Source organism: Syngnathus acus, chromosome 11 (genome assembly GCF_901709675.1).
Source record: "Syngnathus acus chromosome 11, fSynAcu1.2, whole genome shotgun sequence".
Classification (NCBI taxonomy): Eukaryota; Metazoa; Chordata; class Actinopteri; order Syngnathiformes; family Syngnathidae; genus Syngnathus; species Syngnathus acus.
Genome location: NC_051096.1, coordinates 3,810,332 through 3,825,510, shown reverse-complemented (window position 1 = coordinate 3,825,510; position 15,179 = coordinate 3,810,332). Strand labels below are relative to the sequence as shown.

The 15,179-nt window shown below is 45.5% G+C and overlaps 3 protein-coding genes across 3 annotated transcripts; all 3 read right to left on the bottom strand.

Moving 5' to 3' along the window:
• Positions 1 to 146: 146 nt before the first annotated feature.
• On the bottom strand, positions 147 to 6,810 carry LOC119130069 (synaptic vesicle glycoprotein 2A-like). The gene is made up of 13 exons (XM_037263574.1): positions 6,706 to 6,810; positions 4,406 to 5,051; positions 4,142 to 4,322; positions 3,920 to 4,071; positions 3,730 to 3,863; positions 3,576 to 3,665; positions 3,388 to 3,495; positions 3,053 to 3,141; positions 2,827 to 2,991; positions 2,597 to 2,730; positions 2,173 to 2,379; positions 1,876 to 2,035; positions 147 to 1,795 (listed from the first exon to the last, which is right to left on the bottom strand). The coding sequence occupies exons 2-13, from the start codon at positions 5,007 to 5,009 to the stop codon at positions 1,612 to 1,614; spliced, it is 2,208 nt and encodes a 735-aa protein (XP_037119469.1). The 5' UTR covers positions 5,010 to 5,051; positions 6,706 to 6,810; the 3' UTR covers positions 147 to 1,611.
• Positions 6,811 to 7,679: 869 nt separating this feature from the next.
• On the bottom strand, positions 7,680 to 9,796 carry sf3b4 (splicing factor 3b, subunit 4). Its single transcript, XM_037263576.1, has 5 exons — positions 9,713 to 9,796; positions 9,017 to 9,145; positions 8,227 to 8,928; positions 7,948 to 8,109; positions 7,680 to 7,876 (listed from the first exon to the last, which is right to left on the bottom strand). Exons 1-5 carry the CDS (start codon positions 9,744 to 9,746, stop codon positions 7,701 to 7,703), a joined length of 1,203 nt encoding a protein of 400 aa, XP_037119471.1. The 5' UTR covers positions 9,747 to 9,796; the 3' UTR covers positions 7,680 to 7,700.
• Positions 9,797 to 10,132: 336 nt separating this feature from the next.
• Positions 10,133 to 14,283, bottom strand: lix1l (limb and CNS expressed 1 like). The gene is made up of 6 exons (XM_037263578.1): positions 13,735 to 14,283; positions 12,379 to 12,542; positions 12,166 to 12,306; positions 11,995 to 12,090; positions 11,834 to 11,911; positions 10,133 to 11,671 (listed from the first exon to the last, which is right to left on the bottom strand). Exons 1-6 carry the CDS (start codon positions 14,096 to 14,098, stop codon positions 11,420 to 11,422), a joined length of 1,095 nt encoding a protein of 364 aa, XP_037119473.1. The 5' UTR covers positions 14,099 to 14,283; the 3' UTR covers positions 10,133 to 11,419.
• Between the last annotated feature and the right edge of the window lie 896 nt (positions 14,284 to 15,179).

Sequence of the window (15,179 nt, the reverse complement as noted above, 5' to 3'; positions counted from 1 at the left end):
TACATAATGTATTTAGATTTTCCTAAAACATTTTTATACATTGAAAACATATTTTCAATCTTAAACATATTTCAAACATAATATATTTGATAAAATAAAAATCTATAAACCAGGTCAAGGAGGAGCAGAGTCACCACTTTCCAAAAACATACGTTTCACCAATGTAAAAAAAAATCCCACTTTGATCAAGAACAATAACTGCAAGCAACAGACCGATGTCATCGCAATCATCGGCGAACAATGGGGAAAAAAAATATATCAAATGAAATAAAACGCTACTCGTCGCGTTTTTAAAGACACAAACGGCCGGCACACAAAAGACATCCCAAAAAGTCAGACAACACGATACAAACATGCGCCACGATCATTCGGCGAATTGAGTCGCCCATTTTTTTAAGCCTCTTTTTTTCCCCTAAATTCATCTAAAAAAAAATCTACTTGCAAAAAGAGCACCCGGGTCTACTACATTAAACAGCATATAATGTGAGGTGGAGTTCCCCCTCTTCTCTCTCTGAAACTCAAAATATAGTTGTGGAATATTATTTTTGCACATGAACTTATTTCTTGCAAAAGTGGACGTAAGGGGATTTTGAGGGCCGGAAATTTTCAAATTTAAGTTGTTAGCTAAGCTTGGAAATGAAACGGTTAGCCTGGATTGCTAACAGTCAAATATTTTATGTGCACGGTTATTTTTGCACATCTTTAGACAATTTAGGCAGAACTGGGTGTTTTTTGTTCAGTGTTTTTACTTTAAAGCTCGCTGTTCTCATACACAAACACACTTTTCTTTCGGGGAAAATGTCATGGATGCACACAAAATTAAATCCTCAGTCGTTGATTGTCCGCACACAAACTGGATGTTAACCATCGGGGAAATTATAATTCTGAATTTACATGAAATATTTTGTGCCTTATTCATGTTTTCATCACTCATGCACTAATGCTTCTTTTGGCCCAGTTTGTGCTTATGATTAGCATGAATGTCTATGAGAAATAAGCAGAACATAAGTGAGGACATTGAAGAATTTAGTTGCAAGAATTTGCCTCAAAATGGCCGCTTCAAACAAAAATGTTCAAATTCGGGCAAGGGTCCTTGAGATTTTTTGTGGCTCTTGTTATGATAGACACACCAGCCAAATTCCATGTCAATCGGTGACATATATTGGGATGCAAAATCGGCCATTTTGGATTGAGGTAATGGTTTCAGGCAAGTCAGCCGCTTTAAAATGCTGAATGAAAGCATTCATAGGAGTTGGTGTGATGATGTGTGTTCTTTTTTTAAATTATGTAAACTCTGCCTACTCTCTGTACATTCTGCTTTTCAGAACCAATCGGCTATAATTCCTAGTTAAAAAAGAATTATGGAATGACGCAAGTTTTCCCTCACTCATAACACATGCAAAACACTCACCTGCACCATAAAACAAATGGGGAGTCCCCTAAGGTCGAAACTAATCCCCCCCAAATAAGATGATGTCATCCACATTGAGGTGCATTCTAGGGCTTTCGAAAAAATGGCAATGCGGTGTTTGTAAGAGGCGGCGCTGGCACTCCGCCCCGCACTGCCTCGTCCGGGTGCTGGCCCGCTCACCTCGCTGATGCCATCGGTTACTACTGCAGCACCTGACCCCGGGTTTCGGGCAACTTTGTGGCGAGGAAGCTCCCTGCGGCCAGTGCGCCGGCGGCAAACAGAATAGGCATGGCTTTGGTGATGCCGACAAAGGACTGGAAGATGCTGATGCCCAGTACAGCCGCCAGCTTGCACAAAGCATTCAAGAATCCAAACGCCGTGGTCCTGAAGGCAACATCAAATATGTAAATGCCACGATCAAAAAAGTGTTTAGTAGTCCTTGATGACAGAGGAAGTGATGTAACCTTTTATCAGATGGGTACAGCTCAACGGTGATGACATCCAGGGCGTTCCAGGAGGCGATGCTAATCCCACCGAAAAGACACAGGAGGGCGATCATGCCCGACTCGCTGTTGCCGAACATCAGGAAGAAACAGCTGACGCACGAAATGACGCTGGACCCCGCTGCGTGCATTAAAAAAAAAAGATTGAAGCAATTGTTTGAAGCGTTATAGTTACATTGATGATGTTATCCATTTGCATTCTGTTACCCTGAAGCTAGTCCACTTTTTGTGAGATGATTTTAGTGTCATTGCGCTTACCCAGCATCCGCAAACGACCAATTTTGTCCATGAGCAGAGCCGACACGATATTGCCGGGCAAAACGGCCAGCGTTCCCAGGAAGTTGACGAAGTAGATCATGTAGGCGTTGTTGAAGTCGTCGCTGAAATCCAGCATGCAGCCTTCCTTGTTGTGTAGGAAGGTGCTGTTCACCAATTTGGAATCCACAAGCCTGTACTTGAACAAATCTGACAGCACACATATAACGTTTAATTCATCACACTGGAACTTGCTGTGTTTCCCAACCATTAAAAAAAAAAAATAGAAGTTTCCCACAATATTTGTAAATTCACCTAGGCTGGCTGTGTCGCCGTGGCAACAGCTTGGCAACACTGTCGCCAGAGTGACAGCCAACACAACCGTGACAACGGAGGTTACAAAAGCCGCCGTGTTTGTGTGTCGTACCCGTGTTGTAAAACAAGCTGGCGATGAAGGTGCAGTTACGGAAGACCGTGTGCGTGGACGTGATGTCTTCAAAATAGCACTCCTCAAACACGGAGTCCTCAAACACCATCGATTTCATCTTTAGGTTGAGGAACCTAAAGGAGTAAAAGTCTCACTTTGTTGTATCACAAAAATCTGGCATTTGAACAGGGGTGTGTAGACTTTTGATCTATGTGTTAAAAGCTACTCACTTGTCGTTGAAGTAATAGCCTTGGCGGTGCACCTGGTTCTCCAACGTGAAGTTGAAGGTGACATGCTCCACACGTTCCTTGCTGAAGGTCTTGGTGCGCGAATCGTATTCCTGCTTCTGGATGTACTTGATCATGTCCGGGAACCACACGGTCAGGCCGTAGTAGCTGCCACGAATCAATTATTTAATCACTCAATCAATACATTTTGATTCACAAAAGCGGTTACCTGAACGACATGCTGAACCAAACAGCCATGAGCATAAAAGTGGTCCGCTTGTATTCCGGGCTGAAGCAGGCAACGATGTTATTGCGGATCTGCAGGAATCAAAATCAACAATTGATCAACACAAAAACATGTTTACAAGGTTTAAAATGCATGCCGAGACAATAGGTGGCGCCATAACTTTGAAATGGAAGCTCGATTTTAGCCAATTGAAAGGCGAGATGGAAGACATAAGGAGCAGTTTGGAGGTTTTTCATTCCTGTGCCGTCAATGCTAATTTCAGTTAGCGTTGGTGGATCGTATCCCGGCGATAAACATTTTTTTTTTTTTCAGCTCACCTGTTGGGAGAGGCTCATAATTTTGAGGCGGTAGCGCTGCCAGACAGGCGTGTCGGTGCCACCTTCCGCCAGCTCGTCCATCTGCTTCACTGTCTTGATGGTGGTCACCTTGGATAGGAAAAAAAAATGTTTCAAGAACGTGTGTGAAGAACGACAATTGGAAAAACATTCCATAGTGATGCACTCACGGTAAAGACTTTCTCCGGGTGTCCTTTAGCTCGCATGTTGGTGTCGTGGACTTGCTTGAGGATCATCCAGCCTTCGTCGTGTTTGCCGTTCTGGTCCCAGATAAAAGCCGAGTTCTTAGCCGCTCAGCTTCAACTGAGCAAATGATGGACTGACCTCCAAGTAGAAGCGCGGACTCTCTGGCATGGCACTAAGAGCGGCGATGGCGGCGACCGAGGGGAAAGCGCACACCAGCACGAAAACACGCCAACTGTGGAACTGGTAGGCCGAACCCATCTGGAAGCTCCATCCTGAGAGAATACACAAAATAGACACTTTTCTTTTCCCAAAACATCGTGCCACTCACCGTAATGCGGAATGATGGCCCAGGCCATGGCCGAGGCGTAGATGCCGCCGATCATCCAGAACATGCAGAGCCAGCTGAGGTGCTCGCCTCGCTTCTCCTGGGACAGAAACTCCGAGTAGTAGGAGAAGACGATGGGAATGGAGCCTCCGATCCTGACACAATTGCAATTTCAACCAACCGTTTTCTTGGCAACTTACAGTAAATACGTTTGTGTTTTTTTACCCGACGCCCGAGAGGAGCCTGCAGAAGAGGAAGGTGCTGTATCCCTGCACGAAGGACGAGAAGAAGGAGAAGATGCTGTTGATGGACAACGAGATGAGAAGAGACTGACGGCGACCGATCCGGTCGGCCAAGGCGCCCCACAGGAACGCCCCCACCATCATCCCGAAATAGACAATCAGACCTGAGGAGGAGCACACAGCAAGTTATTGGACTCGTCATCGGACACTACATTCGGTACACTTGCACAATCCAGGGAAAGCGTACCCAACATGCTCTTGTTGGGCTCGGACAGACACATGTCCTTCTCGGCGCTGGGCAGGACAAAGCCCACCACGAAGATCTCCACGCCGTCGGCCATGAGCGCCAAGCCCAGCACAAAGTAGAGCGTCCACTGGAACTTTCCGTGGCCGCACTCCTGCAGGATGCTCTCGTACTGCTGCGCCAGCTCCTCCTGGTCTTTACGCCTCTCCGCTTCGGAAGCCGCCACGTCCCGGAACTGCTGCGGAACCGAGCCGGGCCCGCCGGCCAGGCTGCCCTTGCCCGATTCGGCCCGGGGGATGCCCTGGTACTCGCCCTCGTAGATCTCGTCGTCCTCGTCGTGACCCTCTGTGGAGTCGCTGTGTCCGCCCTCATCGTCTTCGTTGGCTGCCTGGCTGTCGCCGCGGTAGTAGCCGCCGCCGCCGCCGTCCTGCGCCGGATAGTCGTCATCCTCGTCTTCCTCGAAGCGGCTGTAGGAGCGGCGGCTGTACTCGTCGTTGACGCGGTCCACGCTGCGGGCCACCTTCTTGGAGGCCTGACGCTTGACTTCCTTGGCGATGTCTTTGGCGCCTTTGATGAAGGCCGTCCGGTTCTGGTAGCCGTCCTCCATTTTGTGAGGGGACGCTTGGCTTTGGTGGCAAAAGTTCACCGACTGGAAGGGAAGATTGGAAGTGAGCCATACAAAAAAACATTTCTTTTCTGGTTGAAATCAATGCTTAGTTGCAATTTTGACCTATAGGAGGCAGAGTTTGCTAGGTCAGCCTTTGCTACAAAAAACTAAAATGGTGCTAGCCCACTTTGGTTCCAAATGTCCATTTGCCACGCAGGAGGTCAGTGCTGAGTCACTGTTGTGACTGGAAGTGTCTAAGTGCGGACAACACAATGCAGTAAAGACTCCCCAAAGAAAAAATCATTGGCCAGAACAATAACAAAAAACATTTTAGACCTAACCCTAACATAACCTTATGCTAGAAGAAAAAAAAAAAATGAATTCACTTGTGCATTGTATTCATTTCTTTCCTGACTCACCCACTACATTTGAACAGGTTTTAACACCACAGAGGCGTACAAACAACGCTGGCCTCCCGGGTGCTACAAATAATGGGTGGAAAGAAAAATGGCCAAATCGTCTCAGGAGTGAGGCGCTAAAAACAAGCCAGGCATGAAATTGATTGTTCATTAAAGCCTGCCCAATCGTGTGTATAATCATCATATCTTTCATTTTCTGTTTTTCTCTTTTAAATAGCACAAACACCAAAAAGGGGCCCAGTCATGTTTGCACAATAGCCCAAAAACATCCAGCATTGCCTTTTGAGGTCTGACAGGTGGTGTGAGGGTCTTTAGTCAAAATATCAAGTGTGCCCAAAAGTACAACCCTCTAAGGACATAGCAAAACAATAGATGTGTATGTATTTTTTTTTAAATATGACAATTAAAAATTTGGACAGTTTATCTTTGTGAGGGCACACTGTTTGACTGCATCTCGTGAAAAACTGAAGGATGGAGGACAGATTGATGGAGTAACGATCGACAGGCAGACGTACTCAAAATAAACGTTTCACAAATTACGTTGTAGCAAATAAAACTGTGATTTCAGACCGTCCCTGAAGGCAACATGAATCTTTTTTTTTCTCCTGATGGGGCCATTTCAACCTATGCCAAGACTTAAAAAATATGTAAATTATCATATACATTTTTATTTCTATTAAATCGTAACATGTTAACACCTATAAACCACAAGCCAACAAATAAAGAGAATTTCCAAGACATTTTAAACAGGTTCCCTCGTGCTCCATTCAAGGGAAATCAGCATTGCATGGCATCGCCTCGCCTCCATTTGTACACGTCGGGAAGAAAAAATAAAGACTAACCTCACTGCACTCACGCTTGCTATTATTGTGCGCTTGTTATTTGCATTGGCCTCTCTCTCGCAGGTGCAATTGTGCAAATAAAGCCTCCGGTGCATTCATAATGGGGAGGAGAGCAAGGGAGGCGGGGAGGAAAGGAAAGAAGGGAAGGCCTCTGTTGCACAGAGAAACGGCAACCACAACGCCACTCAAATCGGGGAGCGAAAAAAAAAAAAACGTCAGAAGGCCAATTAGCTGATTTATTGCGTGGAATCAATGGAAATCCGCCCAACTGGAAAGCTTGTCACGACCCGCAGTACACCCCCCACTCCCAAACACACGTTCACAAAAAAAAAAAAAAAAACGCGTTAATTGTTGCGCCCATTGCGTCTGTTGCAGCAAGGTCCAAAAACCGAGTAAATACGTGAAAACGTGACGTTTTTTCCGCTAAGTACTCACCGCGCCTCTCGGGCTTCAGAGGATGATGTGGTGGTGCTGCTGATGATGAGGAGGAGGAAGAAGGAGGAGGCTTCTGCTGTGGTGGTGGTGATGATGATGATGATGATGAGAGGAGCCCACGCCTACACGCAGTCATTGTGAAGTACCCCCGCCCCCTCCCTCCCTCCTAAAAAATACACACATATTGTTGCACGACACGACTTGACTATATTTTCCCGGTATCTGTTTTGACTTTTTTTTTCTCCCCAGCGACTTTCTACTCACATTTCAATTTATGGTTTTGTATGCTACTCTTACTTCAAGCATGAGTCAAAACTATTCTTTAAATAATATACAGTAAAAATATAAATAAAAGTACAAGCGGTACTCCATCGGCTAGATTTATAATAGTTTAAACATGTGTTGCTGATATTCACCACGAGAGGGCGGCTGCGCACTTCAAATTATCCGTCCACTATCAATTCATTATTATGCAGTTCGGTACCTTACGTGTACGTGTATTTTTGCCCCGCAGCTGAGAAGAACGTGTGCAGTACAACCGTACTAGTTTACGGTACTCCATCGGCTATGAAGTTACAATGGTTTAAGAATGTGCTTCAGATATTCACCACGAGGGGGCGACAAAGCATTTCAACACATCAGTCCATCAATTCACATGGTTACAGTCCACTGTTAAGTGTATGTGTACTTTTGCCTGTTTGAATCTGCACTTTTGTTAATTGCAAAAAAAATTCTAAATCAGAGTTGTTTGAGTTTTACTTGGTATCGGTGGGTACTCAAGAGTCAAGGGCTCGTATTGGTCGCGGTCTGAAATAAAGTGGCATTACACATGAATAGTACTAAAGGTTTTATTCGAGAAGGGTCTTCATCTGTACAGTGACCCACCTAAAATACAAAGCTATTAAAACAATCAAACCTTACAAACTGCACTTGATTCTTTTTCTTTAACAAAATGAGAGAAATGAAAGTAGATGAAAGAAACAATTTGTGAAGTATTATGTTGGCATGGGTGGCCTTATGGGAACCCGAGGTGGTGGGACTGGCGGCCTGGGTGGCATCGGTGGTGCTCTCTGGAACCCAAAGGGAGGAGGGCGAGGCGGGGCAGCGCCGTAGCCCGGTGGGGGCATGGGAGGAGGCGGAGGTCCTCTCATACCGGGCGGCATAGGGTGACCTGAGACAGAAGGGAAGCCAACGTGTGAAAAAACATGATGGCAGTGAAGAAGGGGCAGTTTTTGGACGTACCCATGGGAGGTCCGTAGGGAGCTCGGGAAGGCATGCCCATGGGGGGCGGCGGGGGCATGCCAGGAGGGAGCGGCGCACGGGCTTGACTGGAGCCTGGGGGAGCGGGAGGCGGGGGCACCATGCCGGGAGGCGCTGGAGGGGGCATGGGCATCTGAGGCAGACCTGAGGGATGCAAATGGACAAAAAACTGCTGTTAAAGGAGAAAAGTCCACTTCAAATGATTATTCAGAACTAATTTAAATATGAATCAAATGTAAAAGAAATTCAGGGTGACTTTACCTCCATGCATGGAGCCGTGCGGGAAGGGCGGCGGTCCGGGAGGGTGGCCGCCCACCTGCGCCTGATGACTGTGATGCATCGCCATACCGTGCGGCATGCCCGACATGGCGCCCGGCGGCGGCATTGGGGGAAAGACGCCAGGAGGCGGCATCCCGCCCGGCATGCCCATGGCCGCGTGTCCCAATGTGGTCAACACGGGCGGCGGAATGGCCTGCGGAGGCGGCGCGTCGGCGAACAGCTGGTGGGGCCGGTCGGCCTGCGAAAGCGGGTTCTGGGCGGCCAGCAGCCGCTCAGCGGCTGACCCGTGTCGCTCACCCTTGGAGTCCTTCTTGAAGGCGTAGGAGACGGTGATGGGCCGGTTGCACAGGTACTGGCCATTCATGGCCTCGATGGCGGCATCGGACGCGTCGAAACTGGCAAAGTTGATGAAGGCGTAGCCCTTGGAGTTGCCCGTGTCAGGGTCACGCATGATCTTGGGTGTCTGCAGGATCACCCCGAAGGCGCTGAAGGTGTCGTAGAGCAGCTTCTCGTCGATTTCCGAGTCCAGGTTGCCGATGAAGATGTTGGCGCCCACGTCCAGATTCTTGTTGTGTGCCGATGCCTTGTTGACGCGGATGGGCTTGCCATAAAGTTTGATCATGTTCATGATTTTGATGGCGTAATCTGCATCTTCTTCGCTCAGGAACTCCACAAAGCCATATCCTAAAACGAAGGAGATAATCAACTCATGCAAGGTTCTCAGTCATTACTAGTTGCATCCACGCATTTTCTTTCCAATATTTGTGCATACCTTGGTGTTGGCCTGTCACCCTGTCTTTTGGCATGTGTGTGTTGACAACAGGGCCAGCTTGCAGGAAAAGCTCCCATAATAATGGCTCGGATACTTTCTCATCCAGCCCGCCCACATACACTGTGGCATCTGTAAAATTCAGAAAAATACAATTTCATTGAATATAACGTCGGTGTACGTACCCACTGCATAAAAGGTAGAAGCATTAAGTAAACACATAACTAAGTCAGAAGAACCTACATAAATTAAATAAGCTGCCAACCTAACTTGCGCAAATTAAAATTTAGTTTTTATAAACAAGACGTTTTTGCACAATAAAGAGACTGAATTGAGCTTTTTCTCTTGCCGTACTTCATTCCCAGGGACCCTCTGTTAGCTAACTAGCCCGCTAGGCTAACCGCATCCGTTAGCACGTATCTTACTTACTTACCCCCAAAAGATGCCTCAAAGAATATTACAAACTAATATAATTAACAGCATGTAAAGTTTTATCAGACACCACATCGGATAAAATTTAAGAATTAGCTAAATGTGGAGTTACGACGACAGTACAGCACATGCTTGCTAGCTACAATAGCACCGCAATGGAAACGAACGGAGGAGAGCATCTCAATGGACGTAAAGCAGCTGCAAAAAGCCACATATAGTAAAAATACCCTTTATTGCAAATAGCTTGCAAAGGCTTGATTGAATTACCTTGATTTCTTTCGGAAATTGGTCCCGCTGCCATGTTGAATGAACAACGCAGTGGGGAACCGCTTGAAGATAGCCCCGCCTTTTCCGGATACGTATGCGGAAGTTAACACGTCATTTAAAAATGTAAAAAATAAAAAAGTATTTTCTCTCCAAACGGTCATAAATGAATATTTCTACAAAATTGCGACACAATTAATTATATGTAGTGTTTTTTGGACCGTTTGGGCTCCATGTTGGCCATTTCGAATGTAATGAAATTTCATTGAGGTTTTTTTGTATTAATTTGCAGCATTATCTCTTTAATAACAACGGAAAATAGCCCAAGATTAAAACATGACAAGTGTGCGCATAGCAAAAAAGGTCAGCTGCACAGAATTTAACATTATATTATATTTGAAAGAAATAAAAACATCCCACGTGTAAACATGTATCCTCTTGCGTTTTATTATATATAAATCTACTAAATGTATAAACAGTGAATACAAAAATTCGCATAGAAAATACACACAACGATGACTTTGTGAACTCCTTGAGAAACCAATACTGTTCGGTTAAAACATATTAGAAACACCATGCACCAAAGGCAAAAAATACAGCGGATATAGAAAAGTCAACACGCCTTTGAGATATGTAAAAAATAGTCAGGTAAATAATTTTGCAAATTTTCCTACTATAAATGTGTACCTTTTGTGAGAAGGGGAAGAATACAGACATTGTGACTGCATAAGTGTGCACACCCTCTTGGGATGTGGCTGCTTTCAGAATGAACCATTCACATTCAAACTTCTGCGCGTGCTCAGATAATACTAAATAAAGGTTAGACGGTCTCCTGACATTTTTGTGGTCTCATCACAGCACAAGCCATGACCCACCAGGGGCGTCTGGACTTCTCATATCCCGCATTTAATACAAGAACAAAAGCTGCATTAAAAGAAATGTGATAGAAATGGTTTAAGTAACATATCTCCTTCTTACATAGACAAACTGTATTTTATATGAGACAATACAATCATCATAAAGTGAAAGGCAAGGCCGGGCATAAATATGGGAGCAGTGTTCTCAAGAGTGAGCATCGCATCATGTGAATGGTCTATTGTTCGCCATTTTCACCCTTTCTGCACAAACTAAAATCACTGTAGGGATTAAACATACCTCCGAGTGGTTGTAAGGATAATTAAATCCTTCCTAATCTAATGTTGTGCACCACAAGAGGGAAACGACTTGAGCGCTCATGCTACCAATTATTTCGTCGTGTCGACTTACTGAGGCTGCCGAATTAAATTATTTTGTTGTTTTTGACACGCAGACGATATAAGGCTCAAATTAGCGGGGAAATGTATTATGTCACATTTGTAGCATAAACATAATAAGGTCCTAGTTGTACCGCAATACCGCGATGGGATTCCGAAACACACTGCTACACCTGAGCTGCCTTCAGAGCGACTGAAATAATACAAAAGAATCACAACAATGTCATTTCCATGCATAATACTGCCAAGCCTCCTCTGTGTACTGTTTCAGTCATAATAAAAGGCTTAGTGAACTTGCAGCTATTTTAGACAAGACACGTCAGCTCCAGCCAGCTGGTTGGCCAATTTGACAAAAAGGTAAACGTTGTTAGGCACCAAAAAGTAACAAGACAAGAGCTTGTTTGTGGCTGGATGTGCTTTCGGAATAATCCTCAGGTAGTGTTACCTGAGGGTTGGTTTAGTGCGAGGGAAGCGTGGCGGCGTTGGCGGCGTTCAGCTGACCCACGGCTAACATCAGGATGTCCTTCTTCTCCTTGTAGAAGCGCAGCTCGCGGCCGGCTAGCCGCGCCTCCTCCAACTCGCGCTCGGTGGCCGCCAGCTCCCTGGAGACGGTGCCCGCCACGCTTTGCTCGCGGTTCACCCAGTCGGCCGCCATTTGCGTACGCATGTCGTCGTCCAGCGCCCGGTGCGAGTAGTGAGCTAGCACTTCCTGCGAGATGGACAAAAACTCGATTAGCGCTTACCAAACTGTGAAATTGTGGTGAAATAGTTTGTGTTGTGGGTACATTTTCTGCAATTTTTCAAGCTAGCTGGAGGTGTGTCATGTGAGAAGCGATGTGTGGGAAAAAGCTGCAAGCACGAAAATCACTACCTGACGGGAACATTGGCGTTCCCTCATGGCTTTCAGGCTTCCGTTCCAGTGGAGGAGCTGAAAGACGGTCATCAACTCCTGAACGATGAACACACACGCAGTTGTCTTTTATTAGGTGCAATTTTGCAAGGTTCTTGATACAACTGTTTAAGTCTCTGTACCTGAAATTCCAGCATTGATTTGCCTTTGTTGGATTCCAGCATGAAGCGGAACGCCCCGATTCCCGTATTGGGGTTGTCGGCTTCCTCCCGATTTCCCTGTGAGAGACGCCCCATTATTAGGATGTACAAAACAGCTGAATTTGATACAGGGTGAAGTAAAGTTAGACTTGCATTGAAAGATGCCAAGGCCTCGCTGACGCTCTTTTCGATGAAGTCGTTGGTGATGCGTCGTGACGGGTGTTCGTTGAAAACGGAGTTCATCAGGGCGATCTTCGCGGCGCTACGTCGGGCTTCGGCCTTGGTGGGACAAAACTGTGAAAAGAAATCAATAAAATAGTGAGGTAGGAATTCAAGCGTTTTCTTTGAAAGGCCAAGGCTCCGTACTTGGAAGCTTCCGAAGCAGCTGCCCCCCGGGAGGCTCACGTAGCAGACGTACGGCGGGCTGCTGGACGCCACCATCTCGTACACCACCAGCGCTCCGTTGCGTAAGTCGGCGCCGCGGCTCAGCTTCATCTGCCAGAACTCCTGCAAGGCCTCCACCACGTTCACTGCGCTCAACGACAACAAACCAGGTGGCTCAAGTTCACTTTAGAAGAGCTTTTTTTTCTTCTTCATGACACAAAATGCTAACAAAATATTGCACTTGGTTCCTTCATGAGGGTGTGGCGCAGGAATAGGCGCATCTCCAGATTATTTAAAAGTATGCAAAAGTCAGCAAAAAAACGCAGTCATAAAAATGTTTTGGATGGGCCCAGCAAGATGATATGATAGTGCTGTCAAAAGTGACTAATGTGGCAGTGGCGACGCGGCGCGAACGTGGGCGGTCCGCTTCCTTTTGGATCCAGCATCGAGAACTTGGCTGGATGACATCGAAGGATTCGCTCTGTAAATCACGGTGTCGCCCAGAGGACTTTTCTCAAGCCTGTAATGATGATCCATACATCCCTGTTATTATAATTATTATTAGTCAGTAGTTTGAGCACTGTTTGTTTACAGTCACTGGACGCTTCATTAGGTACACCTGCAATGCAGCTCCTCATAAAATAAACACATTAAACAAAAATAATGTGCGACATTGAAAAATAATAAAATTATAACAGCATAATTTCTGTTTGACGCACTGTGTCTTGGGCTAAATAACTAACAGCTTATTGATCTTTAATGTAATCCCTTCTTAAGATTTAGTAGTTAATCTTTTAATGAATTGGAACACATGTTACACTGACTTCAAAATGGACTTGAAATGAGCAAAATTTGGATGTAGCTAAAAAAGTGCATTTTATTGAGAATGAAGGCACTTTTTCAAGGATAAAAGACCTACTACAGCGAAAATTAAGTTAGTCTGACTTTGATATCTAATAATTAATGAAGACTGAGGAAATGTAATGAAATAAAAGGATGCATTTGATTTCAGAATCATAGTGGAGTAGAAGGAAAAGTTGAGTATTACATTAGTTTACATTAAAAGACTGTAAATGATAGGACACACTTCCTCTAGTGGTATGCAAAAGAATCGCTGAATTAAAAACAGACTGTAACAGAGTAAGTTATGCAGCTATTCATACAGCTTGTTTAAACTTTATATTCATCCAATATGGGAGATTTGTAAACTAAATATTGCATAGTAACCTACATTTTACTTGGTGTGAAAACTTTTGAGAGGGGGGATCTTTGCAATTATGTCACCCTCTAAAGGTTAAATTATCCATAAAGTGTGATAAAGGTATATAAAGTGCTTACCTCGACCGTAGCCCTGCGTGTGTTTTGCAAAACTGCGGACCACCGCCTCCACCGCCTCCTTCAACACCGCCGGGTTCCCCGGGTTAGAGTGACCGGCGGCGGGGAAACCCAGGCCGGTTCCGCCGCCTCCCCCGTACAGGCTGTGGAGCTGCAGCGGCGGCGGTGGCGGCGGAGGCCCCGAGCAAGCGGCCAGAGACGGTGGTGACGGCATCAACGGAGGGATGGGCACAGTCACCCCGGGCCGGAGAGACAACGAGGCGGAGGAAGATCGGAGCGTCCCGCCGACGGTCGGCCCCGAACCGAAGCCGATACCCGGTTGCAGCCGCTGAGGGCGGATATGGATCGGGAGTGTGTGAGATTCCATCCTTCAAATTGCAATGGTTGAAACGGATCCGGATGCAATCGGTACCGAGCAAACTGACGGTCGGCTATGGGCTCAAAAAAATGAAAGAATTAAAGTGAATTCAGCTGGGTTTTGTCCGCCCGTAAACCCGAACTGTACTTGACTGTTGTTCTGGTCTGCATCCTGCCTGCCTGTTTGGACTGCCAGTCAAGTTGCCTTCAGGGACAGCACGTAAAACCTAAAGCTCCAGCAACCAAACAATTTCGACGAACTCTTTTCTTACAAATTTCACCCAACAAAATTAAATGTCTCAAATTAGATTCATTATGTGTATTACTTTATATAATATTTTGGGATTTTCCAGCAAAGAAAACATTGAATTCACATTAAAAGATTGAGTTATTCGATTTTTTGTGTATGACTTGAAGGCAGCACTGGAAAGTCAGAAATATTAGGCCAAGAAATTTGAGCCCCCTCTTGTTCCTTCCAGTCTGGCCTGCAAATGTGCCTCCTTCACCGCAACTCTACACAATGCCCCATGTTTTCATTTATCACGCTTTATCACAACGTGACAATAGAAGATGAAGATAATGGCGTTCACCCTTTAAGACAACTAACTTCCTGATGGGAAAAACAGGAGGAAATGGGACCTGGCCCCCCTACCCCCCCATGTCTCATATAAATGTTCATTCTTTCTGTGGTCTGGTAGAAGGCCAGAGAAGGAAAGATGGAACCTTGTTTTAAGGAGATCCACATTGCGATAGAGATGATGTCATTGCTCATATTTGGTTCTTCCACTATGTCCTCCATTTTGGCTATGTTTTGGAAATTCAGCCCTCTATGACAGTTTGAGATGAAATTTAAGAGCAATGTCAATCATGAGTAGGTGTGCTAAAAGGTCTGAAAAGTTCTTAAAGTCGCAAAAGCATGCATAAAATGTAAAACCGATGCAGCTGTGGTATATCGTGTTTGTTAATAACCACAGCTAAACAGCTTATTGTCCTTTTAGGGACAATTTGTTCGCTTGTTGTTGTCAGTCTGAAGTTGGCACAACCGATGAGTGGTTTCCAAAGAAGCATGCCTGATAATTTTCTAACGTGCA

What these genes read in the sequence shown, in the direction of transcription:
- sf3b4 (XM_037263576.1), bottom strand. Translation starts at nt 9,746, where the DNA reads ATGGCAGCGGGACCAATTTCCGAAAGAAATCAAG. An exon ending in AATTTCCGAAAGAAATCAAG is followed by an intron (nt 9,146 to 9,712) that starts GTAATTCAATCA and finishes TGAATTTTACAG; the next exon opens with ATGCCACAGTGTATGTGGGC. An exon ending in GGTGACAGGCCAACACCAAG is followed by an intron (nt 8,929 to 9,016) that starts GTATGCACAAAT and finishes CCTTCGTTTTAG; the next exon opens with GATATGGCTTTGTGGAGTTC.
- lix1l (XM_037263578.1), bottom strand. Translation starts at nt 14,098, where the DNA reads ATGGAATCTCACACACTCCCGATCCATATCCGCCCTCAGCGGCTGCAA. An exon ending in GCTGCTTCGGAAGCTTCCAA is followed by an intron (nt 12,307 to 12,378) that starts GTACGGAGCCTT and finishes TTCTTTTCACAG; the next exon opens with TTTTGTCCCACCAAGGCCGA. An exon ending in AACGCCAATGTTCCCGTCAG is followed by an intron (nt 11,672 to 11,833) that starts GTAGTGATTTTC and finishes TCCATCTCGCAG; the next exon opens with GAAGTGCTAGCTCACTACTC.
- LOC119130069 (XM_037263574.1), bottom strand. Translation starts at nt 5,009, where the DNA reads ATGGAGGACGGCTACCAGAACCGGACGGCCTTCATCAAAGGCGCCAAA. An exon ending in AGGCTCCTCTCGGGCGTCGG is followed by an intron (nt 4,072 to 4,141) that starts GTAAAAAAACAC and finishes CAATTGTGTCAG; the next exon opens with GATCGGAGGCTCCATTCCCA. An exon ending in TTATGAGCCTCTCCCAACAG is followed by an intron (nt 3,142 to 3,387) that starts GTGAGCTGAAAA and finishes TGATTCCTGCAG; the next exon opens with ATCCGCAATAACATCGTTGC.